Source organism: Microplitis demolitor, chromosome 4 (assembly GCF_026212275.2).
Source record: "Microplitis demolitor isolate Queensland-Clemson2020A chromosome 4, iyMicDemo2.1a, whole genome shotgun sequence".
NCBI lineage: Eukaryota > Metazoa > Arthropoda > Insecta > Hymenoptera > Braconidae > Microplitis > Microplitis demolitor.
In genome coordinates this window covers 20,730,694-20,745,595 of record NC_068548.1, presented here as the reverse complement: position 1 = coordinate 20,745,595, position 14,902 = coordinate 20,730,694, and the positions used below count along the sequence as shown (strand labels likewise).

At 30.0% G+C, this 14,902-nt stretch overlaps 4 protein-coding genes across 5 annotated transcripts; 3 read left to right on the top strand and 1 right to left on the bottom strand.

The window, feature by feature from the left end:
• The first annotated feature begins 88 nt into the window (after positions 1–88).
• Positions 89–3,814, top strand: LOC103580999 (YTH domain-containing protein 1). Of its 2 annotated transcripts, none has more exons than XM_008562963.2 (5): positions 89–447; positions 1,430–1,940; positions 2,017–2,233; positions 2,355–2,824; positions 2,898–3,814. In XM_008562963.2, exons 2-5 carry the CDS (start codon positions 1,597–1,599, stop codon positions 3,232–3,234), a joined length of 1,368 nt encoding a protein of 455 aa, XP_008561185.1. In that variant the 5' UTR covers positions 89–447; positions 1,430–1,596; the 3' UTR covers positions 3,235–3,814. The 2 variants fall into 2 exon arrangements, with proteins under 2 accessions (XP_008561185.1, XP_008561186.1); XM_008562964.2 differs by having other exon boundaries at positions 89–1,127.
• Positions 3,815–4,357: 543 nt separating this feature from the next.
• LOC103581000 (uncharacterized) lies at positions 4,358–5,610 on the bottom strand. Its single transcript, XM_008562966.2, has 3 exons — positions 5,293–5,610; positions 4,838–5,149; positions 4,358–4,753 (listed from the first exon to the last, which is right to left on the bottom strand). Exons 1-3 carry the CDS (start codon positions 5,462–5,464, stop codon positions 4,512–4,514), a joined length of 726 nt encoding a protein of 241 aa, XP_008561188.1. The 5' UTR covers positions 5,465–5,610; the 3' UTR covers positions 4,358–4,511.
• A 1,060-nt stretch (positions 5,611–6,670) lies between these two features.
• On the top strand, positions 6,671–9,885 carry LOC103568334 (dynein axonemal assembly factor 4-like). Its single transcript, XM_053737948.1, has 7 exons — positions 6,671–6,793; positions 6,896–7,133; positions 7,196–7,394; positions 7,657–7,987; positions 8,066–8,166; positions 8,582–8,735; positions 9,500–9,885. Exons 1-7 carry the CDS (start codon positions 6,671–6,673, stop codon positions 9,704–9,706), a joined length of 1,353 nt encoding a protein of 450 aa, XP_053593923.1. The 3' UTR covers positions 9,707–9,885.
• A 3,306-nt stretch (positions 9,886–13,191) lies between these two features.
• Positions 13,192–14,851, top strand: LOC103581002 (uncharacterized). The gene has a single exon (XM_008562967.2). The coding sequence runs from the start codon at positions 13,331–13,333 to the stop codon at positions 13,850–13,852; it is 522 nt and encodes a 173-aa protein (XP_008561189.1). The 5' UTR covers positions 13,192–13,330; the 3' UTR covers positions 13,853–14,851.
• The last annotated feature ends 51 nt before the right edge of the window (positions 14,852–14,902 follow it).

Sequence of the window (14,902 nt, the reverse complement as noted above, 5' to 3'; positions counted from 1 at the left end):
CGCGGTAAATTTTAAAAGACTAGCGGTGATTATTGAAAGCAAAATCACCTCTGTTATTTATACTATCGAAGACTGTAGATGCTTCTACTCTAAGGACAATCTTGTGGAGTGAATAAATCCGTCTTATAAATTCGTCATTTTTTTAATTTAAATAAAATATTATAAATTTAAATGTACAACGAAGATTTTGTTTAGTTAATTAATATGATACAGCTATTACGTAATAAAAGAAAATAAGTTTAAGAATTGGATTTTTTAATTTAAAGTGATAACGAGAAGGAGTAAATAGTACATATAGTAGTACGTGTTGCAATAGTATTTGTAGTTTGTTGTATCGGAGCAATCGTCTTTCGCGTATCACAAAGTTGGTGAGGTGGAAAGTGATAGTTTTTAGTAGTGAAGAAAATAATTTAAACAAAAAAAAAAGATATTTACAGAAGTGTAAACGTAAGTGTGAGAGGGCAAGAAGCCACATCATATAAAACGAGGCTTCGTTCTCAGTTACAAGGACTTATGTTGTTGATGTTATTGTTTGCAAACAAAGCACGAACTTATTCTACTGTCATTGTTATATATTTTGATCGAACGTAATGAATTTTAAAAAATGAGATTTAAATAAATATATGCAGGAAGAATTACGCGGTGGCGCGGATTTTAAACCAAGTTATAGTGGTGTCCAAGATTTATACCCAGACCGTCTCATTTTTTAAAAATTTAAATTTAAATTTAAAAAACAAAATACATTCATACTTAATTATTATAATTAAAGATCCAGAAACCCCTCGAATTAGCACTTATGAACTTTTGTTAGGATATTTTTAATTAGCGTTAATTAAAGACTTGATTAGATTTTAAAACACAGCAAATTAATTTGAAAGATTCATTGCATTTTTAAATTACTTAAAGCTTAAAAGGACTTAGTGTTGTTTTGAGAAAAATTTATATGCAAAAAAAGATATTAAATTTTGAACTGAATCAACAAAAAAAAACGTGGCTAACAATACCACACAAGTGGCCTTAAATAAAATAATAATAATAAATATGTTTATAATGTCGAGTCTTGTAAATCAGCAGCTATGGTGCACTTATTTAGTGAATAGTATGGAACTATTTAAACCCTGTCAGAAGTATGGAACATCATTATTTAAATAAATGATTTTATTTCAAAATCAGCAAGTATTTGTAACAAATATAAAACAAAATTAACACCATTAATAATATTTAACTGGAGTTGCTGCTAAATTAATATCTTGTCCAACGTCATAACACACTTATAATAATAATTATTATTATTAATTATAAATAATGCAAATGATATAAAATAGTTTTTAGATATGCGATAATATAAATTTATTGAGTATAATAACGTGGTGTTGCATAAATAAATTTTTAAAATTAATTTATTTTTCTTGATCTATTTATTTTACAGAGTGCCTTTATCAGCAGGAGATAGGAGGCCTGGTTGAGCAATCGATGCCAATGAGTCATCATTTCTAATCATTAATCAGCATCAGCAATTAGTGCAATTAAATATTACAAGTCATTTTTATCATAATTAGCAAAACCGGGGCTAGAATTAGCTTGAACCCGTGAAAGATGGATACCAATCATGATGGAGATAATTTAAATTTGAGTAGCGGAGAAAATGATATTGGAGATGAGTTAAAGATTGGCGCTGATGAGACTTATGATACACGCAGTGAAGTCTCGTCGAGTTCATCAGACTCAGATTCCAGCCAGCCAAGTATCAGCTCTGTGTCCACTAAATCCTCGCGAGGTGACAATAAACGTAATCGACGTAGCCGAGGCAAGCGCCGGCACTCAAGAGACTCCAAGTCGTCGAGTCCGGAGAGCAAACGCGCCAGATCAAAGGACAGTAAAACGACAACTAAAAATTACGATTATATTACTAAACTTAATTACTTATTTAGAGATGCAAGGTTCGATTATTTTGTTTTTGTGCTGCTAATTGTCTGTAAATAATTTTTATTTTAATGTTAAAATTTTTTTATGTAGATTTTTTATTATAAAATCTAACAACGCAGAAAACGTGACATTGTCCAAGGCGATGGGAGTGTGGAGTACACTGCCGCAGAATGAAGCGAATCTTAATCAAGCTTACAAAGAAGCTAGAAATGTCTTGTTGATTTTTTCTGTTAAAGAATCAGGAAAATTTGCTGGTTTTGCGAGACTTAGCACTGAATCCCGGAGAGACTGTCCTTCAATATCATGGGTAAATATTTATTACGTAATTTTTATACCAACAAGTATTAATGTTTTATCCGATAACACTTTCTAAAGATTTTATTTTATTTTATAAATCCAATTTAATGTTGTATTATATTTTTTATTAGGTATTACCACCAGGCTTATCAGCAAAAGCTCTTGGCGGGGTATTTAAAGTAGACTGGGTATGCAGAAAGGAATTACCATTTACATCAACTCTCCATCTCCACAATCCCTGGAACGATGGAAAACAAGTTAAAATTGGTCGTGATGGTCAAGAAATTGAGCCTCGTATTGCTGAAGAATTATGCAGACTATTTCCCGAAGACGACGGCATTGAAATGACACCAATTTTGCGTAAGGCCAAGGAAGCAGCCAAGAATGTAGTAAAGTCGCCGCGTAGAGTTCGCAACGGCCGACCTGTGATGACATCGCGATTTCTGCGTACCCGTGGAAACGCACGAGGAGGACGTAGACTTTTTTTGACATCAAGATCACGTCTTGCTTCACTTGCTAGAAGCGGATATGGTGGAGATCAACGAGGAGATTACAATCACCGCTATCCCAGTTGGTTTAGTCGCGAATCTCCATATGTAAAGTGCGTTAAATTATTTATCAATACTTACAACTAATTAATATTCATATATTTATTATTTGAATAATATTTACAGAGGATACAGACCATCAGGTATAGGAATAGCTGCAGCAGCTGAAGCTTATGTAGCAGATTACATGAGGACAATGCAACATCAATTACCACCTTTACCCCCATACTCAAGTTCTCATCCTTACGACGCTCTACCTCCGCCACCCCCACCACCACCACCACCCCGTTACTACGACGGTATGCCGCTTTACAATCCTCCGAGTTCAACTATTGATAAACGCAGCTACGAGCGCAGTGTTGACGAATTTCTCTGGAGAACATCCAGCAGTCGTCATCACAGTCGTCACAGTGATCATCGGTCGTCTCGTGATCATCATCACAGACATAGGGAACGTAGATGAATTTAATCAGCAATATTGCATTTATACTGCTTTATTGATTAAGTTAATTTATAATAATAAAAATAATAATTATGACATTGATATTAATGATAATTATGCTTTATAATAGAATTAATCTGATATTGAATAATAATCCGGTATATAGTCTTTTTAATTTAAATATTAAAGTAAATATATCGATAATTATGAAATTGTAGATTGATAAACTTTGTTCATATCATTTTTATATTTTTCTGTGACCAATAACAAATACGCAACAAAATGCAACTTGGTAATTAATTTTAATGAAGTTATTATTTTTTAACTCTCATATTTTTAAATATTAAACATTAATTTTTAATATTGAAGACATACTGATTTTTTTTCTCAAGAAAGCCGATGGATGTATAAATTTTTTTAATTTACAATTTTTATTGTATGGCACTGAAATATTTATAAGCTAAGTAACAACTATATAACGTATTTTCAAAAATTAGTTTTTTACTATCAGTTTTATGCATTGAAAATAATGTATACGCGATTAAATTTTTAATTTTTTTATATACTCTGTAATAACGCCTTGTGTGGAGTTGAAAACAAACATAATAATAATTAATAATAATAATAATATTGATAGATTATATACCTATTGGTATAATAAATCATAATGCTCGAACGCAAATCGATATATTTTTTTTTATTATTTTTTACCTGTACCTGCTTCGTCCTGACATACATTTATTGATTTTAATTATAAGAATTTTGTGCTCTAGGTTCAAAAGCTTTACTTTATTAATTTTTCAATGCTTAATTAAATAAAATAGTAATAAATGTAAAGTAAAAAGCAAAGATCTGGAAATCCAAACTTTATTTTTTTGAAAATTTCAAATTGTTTTGAAAAAAAATGGACAAAGTTTCTAGTTATTGTACAAATTAAACAAGGAAACTACCATTGATATATTCGGGAGTGAAAGAGAAAAGAATGAACCTTTTTTGAAAAATCACTAGTAGAAATAATAAATTTCTCTTAATTGAAATCATATAATTTATATTTGTCAAGTTTATTTTTTTTTTTTTAAATAGAGTACAGCTTTGCTACGAAATAAAACATGAAAAAAATGTATGACACAGAATATTACAGAACAAAAAATTACATGATAAAAATTGACATTTTTCTTGTCTACTCATAAATTTTTTTTCCATAGTAGGTGATTGTGTACAAAGAAGTTATTGAAATAAAAAAAAACTTATTTACTTAAAGTATCAATAATTTCAGTTTCGTAAAAAGTGCAGATTTTTTAGACTCCGTAATAGCTGGCTTGTATACAATCAAGAGCACTTTGTTCAGGGAATTCCAAACATTGAAAAACGCGCTTTTCTCTCACAAGTTGAAAGTACGACTTTTCTTTGGTAATTATAGTTTTCTTTAAATCATCTGGGTAATCAGCTTCCAATTTGTTCTTGATACTGTTCAGCCATTCCATAGTGTGCTCGTTGCATTCACTGCATTTCCCATACGCTACCATTTCGTATAATTTTACTGTAAATAAAAATAATAATAATAATTAACACAAAAAATTTAAATGTACAGTAAAAACAAAAGGATAATTATGCTGTAAAATACTTTTGAAGGTGTTTACTACGTTGTTACAGTTGTCATTAAGAAAACAACTGGTGACTTCTCGAGTAAAGTCATCGCTGACGTAGTCAGCAAATAATTTGTCAGTTAAAACTCTGTCGAAGTATGATCTTTCCTGTTCACTTCCAGTTGAACTTTTAGCTGCAGCAACTTGAAATTGTCTTTCGTAATTTTCTTTAATAAGTTCCCAATCGTAGGGGAAAAATACTTGAATATTACGTAGGATCGTTTCTATTTCAATTCTTTTATTGAAATTGTAACCGCTGGTTTGGTTTTTAAAAAAATCGGGTAATGCATCTGTAAATAATCAGGAATAAAGTATAAAAAATTATCTCTCGTAGGATGCAGAGCGGGAAAAGATATTTGAATTTAAAAAAGGAAAATTTTTTAAAACTCAAAATAGATTTTTTTATTAAAATTATTTTGATTGTTTAACTTACTTTTGATTGATTCTGCTACACCGTCACAGGGTTTTCTTCCGGAAAAACAATCGATTTTCGGCGACAAAAAATTTCTTATAGATTGCGGAACACTATCATATGCCGCAGTTTCATTCAAAATTAAACCACAAAACATTACGAAACTCAAAAAAATTACTGTTTGAATTTTCATCTTTATATTGCGCTGACAAATATATCACAATATTTCAAAAAATATACCAAATTATACGCTTACAATTTGAACCAAGAAGTCTTCTTCTCGAAGGACCAGTTTTATTTGAACATTGTCAGAGCTCTGGTTGATTTTTATAGGTCTTGTCGGTGTAACATCAAAGCAAAGAGAGGGGACAAAAATTAGTCCCTTGAAAATGTTCTTTTTAATATCCCACTTAAAAAGGGAACTCATATGGACTTCAATCTTATATTTTAATACTTGATAAGATAAGATCACGCTATATATGTAAATAATGTTTAAAATATTCGATGGGAATTGATGATTTTTAATAGAGTTCTTGCGTCAATTCAGAAATATATATATAAATCTGGAAGTAAAATTATCAGTATAATAAACATAACTTAATATCAATAAACTTAAAATATATGTAAATAAATACTTAATCTTTGTATTTGTCGTCAAAAAAAAAATAACAGATTTTTCTATATTTGAGGTTTTCAAATAGGGACTGGTTGAATAAAATAAGAACGCTAAGACAATATTGAGACGGGATTTAAGATAAAATTATTTTTCCTTCTTATCAGAAGGTCATTTCAACCAACCATCCTGGTGCTGTTTTGAATCTTTTAATTTAGATTATCATAAAAAAGTATTCAAATAAAAAAAAAAATTTATAAAAAATAAGTCGGTCCGTTCGGATGTGACCATCTCCCAAGAAAACCAATAAATCGACGTGTTTTTTTTAACAGCTTGAAATCGTTGTAAAATAGACTCCCATTGGACATTACTTCTGTCGCTTTTTTTGTTTGTTTCCATTTATAATAAATATTCATGTATTACAGAAAAAAACTGACATAATCAAATTTTTTTCTGTATATTTACATATATTATATAATCTTAGTCGCTAATAACTCAGCGATAATTAAAAAAACAAGTAAAAAAGGAGCAAAAAAAAGCGGTTTTAATTTTAAAAATTTTTATTATTTCTTGATAAAAATTTTTTTACATCAGACCTAAATTTTTGTAAAAAAGAACCTGGTTATAAGTTAAAAATTCTTGTTGTTAACAAAAAAATATGCTGTCGATATTCGAAACTTTTATTTTCAACGCGATGTTTGATCGATAACTTCATACTAGTGTTATCCCTCTGATTACACGAGTAATAAATACATTAAAAAAATTTAATTATTAAAATAATTAAAAATGCCAGTGATAATAATAACTGATTACACGTGGCGGCAAACAACAGAAGAAATAATAATATCGGTTCCAATTAAAGGTAGCCCTAAAAATATTGATGTTTTTGCAATTGATAATTATTTGAAGGTATGTCACATATGAACTTATCACATGCAGTCATTTAATTAATTTTAAAATAAATGAAAATAAATTTTTGATTTAAATTTTAATGCAGTGAATTATTTTTAGATAAGTTACCCGCCTTTTATACTTGAATTATTTTTATGGAAGAATATTGTCGAAGAAGAAAGTCAGTGTATATTGTCGGAGTCATTGGCAACACTGACGTTAAAAAAATGTGAAATAGAAGAAGAATGGCCGAGTCTTATTGAAGACAATTTAAGTAAAGAAAAAAAACATGAATATCGTAGTCGAGCTCTGGAACATGCGCGACTGGCTGCTGAGAAACGGGAAGAAGATAAAAAAAGTAATTGTTTTAAATGTTTGTCAAATGATTTTTTTATTTTATGAACGGCTGATTATTTTTAGGAAAATATCGAGATCTAGGGAGACAGGCAGTAAGAGAACAAATAGAACTTGACTCTAAAGTACTGAGTAAAATTAATGAGATTCGTGATTCTCACAGAAGAGAAGCAATGGACGAGTTTGAAAATTGGCGGAAAAATTCAGAGAAAAAAATTTTTTGTGATGAGAAAGCGGTAAAACAAGAGAACAGGAAGTCTTACAAGTAATTATCGTAATTTAAAATCATTTATTTTTTATTTACGTTGAAAAAGTCAATGAGCTACTTGACGTTTTTTTTCTTTGTTCAAGAGCTCCACTTAAGTGGTTCAAAAGCGAGTCTGATTACCGGTCTTCTGAATCTCAATCTCTGCAGGCAATAGAAATTGATAATAAAGAAACTGATAAAAAAAGTACTTCGATAAATGAAGAAAATGATTCTTTTGATAGTAAGTTTATTAAATAATTATTATAATAGACTTAATAAGCATGACAATTTATAAATCACATAAAAAAAACCCACCTTGCCTGGAATCCCCGACAGATGAGAGGTCACCAAGTCCAATAAAGCAGTTAGACAAGCAAAATCGTATCCTTGATACGTCTTATAAGGAAAGAGAAGCCGATAGTAAACGAGGAAAAGAAATAATCGATAAACTTCTAACTGGTAAATATCGTATTAATAAAAAAAAACAAATCTTTGACAAGTCTGACGTAAGTATTCCTGCTCCGAGGGAACCTGGTAAAATCACAGTAACATTCTCGGAACGTGTATTTCCAACTCCAGCTAGAGAAAGTTATTATCTAGAAGAACAAGAGGTGAGATGAGACAGATGAGTGATAAAAAAAATTATAATCACGTTTTAAGTTTCTTATATGCGTTGTTTTATTTTATAGTGGCTTGAAAAACAAGCCGAGGCACGAAGAAAGTGTGGATTTGTTTCGGAGGATTTGAGAGTTGAAGAACAAGATCCTCAGTGGCTGAAAGATAAAGGAGAGTAAGTTTTATTTTTAATTTTATTGTTTGCAAAAATTATTTTAAGATGACGGCTATTTTTTATCATACTGAATATTTATAAATTGAAACAAGATAACTATGAACAAAAGTAGTTCTTAAATAGGACATCATTTTTAATTTATAATTCATGTTACACCTCATACATTACTCAATTCTGAATATTAATTATATATTTTTTAAAAAATATTAATAAATTAATATTGTCATGCAAAAGTTGTCTTCTCTGTTGTGAATTACATTTCATAGAGCTGAGATAAAATGGGGATAAAAAATTCTGTAATTAAGTCATTAAATCTGTGATTGATAATAATGAGTTTTACTAGTAATTAATCATCATGCTTGAGTATTGATTATTTAATTAATTGTTTCTTTGAATTGTATATTTTATTCCGCAGTGAATTTTTCAAGGTCGGCAACTATTTAGCGGCAATAAGTGCATACACTCATGGTATCAAGCTAAGTGACAAGATGTCAAGTCTTTATGCAAATAGAGCAGCAGCTCAATATGCTTTGGGAAATTATCAGAGATGTGCTGAAGATTGTTCTAAGGTAAACAATACTTCCTGATAACAATCCACGGGGAGCGCTACCTTACAAAATTACAATTGACTTTTTTTCTGTTCACACTGTACAAAATTAGCGACGTAAATCTGGAGTGAATGCGGAACGGATGACTGTTCATTTATTTATACGCTCGGAGTGAAATTCACTCCGGAGTTTAATTTAGTATTAAAACTCCGGGTCAGAATGCAGATTTAAATAAAATCCAGACCACTCTGCTGAAAAGACAAACTCCTGATTTATTCCGTATGCGGAGTAATTTTTTTTTAAACTCCGGATCTCCAAGTAATTGAGTGCATTCAGATTAGTTAAAATCTGCAATAACTCCGAATTCACTCCCAATTTTTTACAGTTTATTGAAATAATTAATTTAAATATTTAAAAAACTCTTACAGTATTATGTTGGCCTATCACACGACGATTTTTCTACTTTAAAATTCATAATAATATTATTTAATTAAAATTATTTTCAAATTGAACTAAAATTTTTCAAAACGAAAAATATTTAGAATATTAATTAAAATGTATTTGGGTTTAAAAAATTATTGAGAATCTTTTGAAATATTTTTTATAAAATTTTAATATTTTTATTTAAAATATTTAATACAAAATTAATTAAATAATTTAATGAATGAGTCAGTTTTTACATTTCAATGGTATCAATCCCTTACTGTATATTTTTTTTAATTACATAATGATTAATTTAATTATTATTATTATTATTATAATAACAAATAAAATAATTCAAACAGGCTCTAGAATTAATGGAACCAAAGTGCGAAGGTAATCGTGAATCACGGGCCCGGTGTCATGCCCGTTTTGGTGCGGCTCTCTGTAAATTGTCGGCACCTCAGCACGGAATTCCAGAATTAGAGGCAGCCCTTAAATTAGCTCCCGACAACGAGACTATTAAACGTGATTTAGAAGCGGCAAGAAAATACTTTCAACTTGCCAATTAAGTGCAAACTACACGAGTACAATTTGTAAAAAAAAAAAAAAAAAAAAAAAAAAAACAATATCTAAGTGCCATAGTTTCATTAAAAACCATCACACATAAAAATAAAAAAACACATTGCACAAACATTAATTGCTTACTTATGAAATGTTAAAATATCAATAAAAGATAATTAATAAATCAATGAATGTTAAAAATTTTGAAAAGGCTCCTTGTCTTTGTCAACACAAGCGCACTTGATATGCTCAACAGCATGAATAATTTCATGATGCCGGTCTCGTTGCTGATCAATCCGATGCTTCACCATAAATACAAGACTGACATTACGCGTTTGTACTGGTCCACATACTTGATTTTCTTGGGCACAACATCCAGCACCATCGCAACGGGCCAGGACTGTTGAAACAGGATAAAATATTTCATCAGGACTTGGACCAACTGACAAAAGTTCTTCAATGGGTACAGCTCGTGGTTGCGGTAATGAACATCTGAATTGATGAACCAGTTGTACATGATTTAAATAACTGCTATCTCTATTAAAAAATTCAAAATTAAATTAATACGCGCGCAGAAAATATTTCATTTAATTCATTAATTCAAATTCTTACTTATGATTAATTTTTGAATGACATCCCAAAACTCCCAAGATCAAGATCAGGCGCAGTATCATAGTTGCAATTACTTATATATTTTACAATTCACGTACTTAATAAAATAATAAAATAAAAATAAATTTATATGTAACAGTTCCACTAGACTCGCCGACTCAAGTGTTACCCGTTCGTGACTGAACTGAATGCGGGTTTAAGAAATCAAGAAGAGTAAAGTGAAAACGAGAGACTCTATTTCACGAATCACCAACCGAGACTAACGTTGACCGTTGCCTTGCTGAATCCTTTCAACCACAGCTTCTCCAATTTATCGCTATATGTACACGCAATCTTCTCAACACAATCAACAATCAACTTGTATTTATATATTTATGTATACATATATAAAAAGTCCATTCACATCTCTACATCTCCAGTGAAACAAGAGCCCAGAATTATCACGACCACCCTCTCAAATTATATTATATTACCCGTCAACTGCTGTTACAAACATATGTACCCCCTCTTATTTTATTTCTCTTCATTACACGAGTCCTCAGGCAGTATTTTATTTTTTCACTTCAGTAAGTGCTGGTGAAGAATTCACGGGGTTCCTGGAACGTGAAACAGATAATTATTATGGTCCTCAGCATTCCATTGGTAATTTTTTTCCTCCAATGCAACAAATTATTTCATATTTTTTAAATAATAAATTCAACATAAAATCTAATTTGATAAAATGATAAATAATCAATCAATCAATCAATTAGTTATTAATAAGTCATACTTAATATTTATATTTTATAAGTTATATATTTTAGTTTACTGAAATCAATAAAGAGAAAGTATGTATATATATATGATGACTGTATAGAATACCGTTATAATTTTTTAGCAATAAATTAAATGGAATACAGTCTGAAAGTGAGTGACGTCATATAAGTAACACATTAGATTGTCTACCACGGAGTCTGGTATATTATTTCATTTAAACTTAATACCCCGCGCTTGTACCACATCATCATTATCATCTCATCATCATTGCTGACGTTCCTGAGTACATAATACGAGATCGCATCTCATTTTTCAATTATTTCTGCTTATAACGATTTTAACTAAAGTGAAATCGATTGCGTCATCGATTAATTTATTACAAAAATCTAAATAGTCCACTGACATTTTTTATTTGAAATTCAATACTACTTTTTTAAATAAACATATTATGATATTTAAATATTAACATATTTATAAATAAATATCAAGTTATAAATTGTTGATATCGATAAAATCTATAAATGCATTGATGTTGTTTGATAATAATTTTTTTGCTGATACGGAAAAACAACTTTTAGTTTATTAACATAAGTTTTTTTTAGTATTTATGAATAGGAGATCATTGAAATTATCAATTGGTTACACAAATGTACAGACGCCAGTACGTCGCGACTTTATAATTTTATTTTAAACAATTTAGTAATTAATTTTTTTTAGTGACATTTGTAAAATAGTTTTGAATTTTCTGCATAATTTCATTTAAAATAAAAATTTTCGGTACCTTGATTTGAAAGCAAAAACTTTTTGGCGCCAAAAAATTTTTGTTTTTAAATGCAAAAGATTTCCCGCGCCAATAAATTCATTTTTTCTGTTTACGCTTTAATTATTTTAAATAATATTTATATATTTAAATAATAACAATATATGACGTAAATGTCTTAGAATTGAATCAACAATACGAAGAAATAATTGACTCAGCTGATACAAATTTAACATATTGATAACAACACATAAAAACGGTAATCAAAATATTTTTCCCGCTTCCTGCGTCTTCCCAAGTAATTTAAAAAAAATAAGTAAATACTAATCCTTTGAAAATCATAAACCTGTCACACGAAACCTACAATTATATTTAAATCATAACAAAAACATTTTCCTTAATCAGAGATCGCGTGACTAATCAGAGGTGATAAATTCAAATTACTCAAGGAAGAAATAATATCTTCCCTAATGCGTAAATTGGCCGAAAATTTAGCTTACAAAGTCACCTTGTCACAAAACTAGTTTCCTGTTAGAATCTGCAACTTCCTGTGGAGTCATCAGCGCACCGGTAATACGTATTAAATATTTTACGTCAACTGGATCACTCATTTAAGCTCACCGTTAAATGATTCGTCATCCATCAGATTTTACTCGACATATTACACGTAGAAATTTACGTCTACGGAAAATTACGTCGGACGAAAAATAATAATGAGTGAAAGATTCCCGAGGACACTGAGACTGAATACCGAGCTGATGTAAAAGGAAAGGGTTCAAAGTATTTCCAATGGAACCATGGGAATTCCCAATGACGTAGATACGGAGTAATGAAAGCCGGTCCAGTTTCATTACTCATTACTTATTATCGTTTATACTTATCTGAACTTTTAAACAATTGTTTTTTTTTTTATTACCCAGCCTTTAATAGAAACATAAAATTTAATGGTTTAATAAACTCATTCTAGTTATCGATAATAATACTTCATAGAACTGCAATATGAAGTCATAAATTCATATAAAATCTATAAATAAACAATACAATTTTTTTTAATAGACGTAATGATGGGAATTGATGATAAGGGTTGGTATGAAAATAAACCGATGATTAATAATTTATACGATGAAAAAAAAATTTTTGACCGCAATGACGATCGTCTTCTTGGTCTTGGATTTCAAATTCACCTTAAAAATAATAAAAAAAAAATTGTCTGTAGTTAAATTACGAAAACTAACAATGAATCAAGCATTGACTGGACGTGGTGGATCACAAGCATGGAGATGTTGCTGCGTCAACGTGTGTAAAGTAGTTTGCGAGGTATGAGGCAAGGGACGCTTGAACGCGTATGTATAAATACTCGATCAACCAGAAAGAAGCTCTCAGTCAACTCCGCAGCTTCATTACTCCAAGTCCATTTTACCAGCACCCATATCTAGTTCACCTTCAAGCTAAAGTGCCGGTCAAGTGTAAAAATTACGATATTTTAAGTGAAGGTGACATAAAAATGTCAGGAAGAAATAATAACTCACCTGTACACGGAGCTCTTAAGCTTTTCATCTTGATCAGTACGATTTTATACAGTGTCCAGTGTGTTCTAAGTCATCAACCCGCGCCGCGGAAGAATCACACCTCGCCACGGTCGGCTCTCCATCTTCCAGCAGTAGAGCGATCCAGGAAATTCAGATGCACAGAACCACAGCCACGTGCTTATCATCTCAAGGATTTGATGGACAGTCAGGGTTTGCTGGAGTCTGACGAGACACCAAATCTACCAGTTTACCTGGTGATACGTCGGTGTGATGGTTACTCAGGTTGCTGTGCTTCGCCTGACATGATGTGCATGCCCTTGGAAGATTCAATCGAACATGAGGAACTTGACATTCAATTTTGGAGCGTCAACACCAAAAAATATACATTCAAGCGAATTACTGTTGAGCAGCATCACAATTGCAGTTGCGAACTGGCTAATAATACAGAGAGAGAGGCTTTAGAGAGCAGAAGACCACGGATTACTCTGGTGTCTTAAATTTTGAATAATTTAAATTTTTAAATTTATTGTTCAATTGTTCAAATAGAATAATTATTATTATCATTAATTATAATAATATAAGTGATAACATTCTGATGGCTGTGATAACTTGACTACTTTATTAATTTATTTGTCAAGAATATATTTATTATTCTTAATATTTTTTAGTCGTTTTTTAAATATATATTTCTGTAGACATATCATAGTTATTAAATTCCAAAGATATTGCGTGGGTGTGTTGTAAGTCTGCTGATAATTTTTACTGCTGTCTAGTATAATAGTAAATGTATAGTGTAAGTGTTAAAGAAGAATCACTTTCAGATGACGGCTTAACATACCGTGATACTTTTTATTACCACGCGAGTGATTCAAAATTATACATATATATATATATATAAATGTAATAAAATTATTGGCAATAAGCCCAAATAAAACGCATTGACGCTCTCATAGCGCCAATGGTCTTGGAATATCAGATAAATTAAATTATCACAAGATACCTGTTGGTGACTTTTTTTGTTTGAACATCAATTAACACTTGAACAAGTGCGACTAACAGCTTTAAAAAAAAATACTGTATCTTATAATTGTAAAAAAATGTTGTGATATTTAAATTAGAATAATTTAGTGAATAGTAAATTAAATTATTGAGTAGTAATATGATACTTGACACAATGAAATGTACCTGTTATATTTCATTTTACAACTTGGATGGTTGCCTTAAACTTTTTGCCAGCGATATGCATTTTATAAATGAATTATTATTTATCTCCATCATCATTATCATCAGCTTGCTTCTATAAATGTATTGCATGAGTGTGAATGTAGCAGACGTGAGACAATTTATAAATTTCAAATCATTAAATAAATAAAATCAAATAATTAAATTTTGTCTGCTATATTCACACTCATGTGTATTGCAAGTTTTATTTATGCTATTTATAAATAATTTATGACTTTAATTATAAACAAAAACGAATCTGCGAATTTTTATTAATCTTTAATACCTTCATTTAAATAATCAATTAGTTATAAATTACTGTTAAT

Coding starts and splice junctions, on each gene's coding strand:
- LOC103580999 (XM_008562963.2), top strand. CDS start 1,597: ATGGATACCAATCATGATGGAGATAATTTAAATTTGAGTAGCGGAGAA. Junction 1,941..2,016: donor TACTTATTTAGAGATGCAAG/GTTCGATTATTT, acceptor TTTTTTATGTAG/ATTTTTTATTATAAAATCTA. Junction 2,234..2,354: donor ACTGTCCTTCAATATCATGG/GTAAATATTTAT, acceptor ATTTTTTATTAG/GTATTACCACCAGGCTTATC.
- LOC103581000 (XM_008562966.2), bottom strand. CDS start 5,464: ATGAAAATTCAAACAGTAATTTTTTTGAGTTTCGTAATGTTTTGTGGT. Junction 5,150..5,292: donor TGTAGCAGAATCAATCAAAA/GTAAGTTAAACA, acceptor GATTATTTACAG/ATGCATTACCCGATTTTTTT. Junction 4,754..4,837: donor CGTAGTAAACACCTTCAAAA/GTATTTTACAGC, acceptor TTTTATTTACAG/TAAAATTATACGAAATGGTA.
- LOC103568334 (XM_053737948.1), top strand. CDS start 6,671: ATGCCAGTGATAATAATAACTGATTACACGTGGCGGCAAACAACAGAA. Junction 7,988..8,065: donor ATTATCTAGAAGAACAAGAG/GTGAGATGAGAC, acceptor TTTATTTTATAG/TGGCTTGAAAAACAAGCCGA. Junction 8,167..8,581: donor TGGCTGAAAGATAAAGGAGA/GTAAGTTTTATT, acceptor TTTATTCCGCAG/TGAATTTTTCAAGGTCGGCA.
- LOC103581002 (XM_008562967.2), top strand. CDS start 13,331: ATGTCAGGAAGAAATAATAACTCACCTGTACACGGAGCTCTTAAGCTT.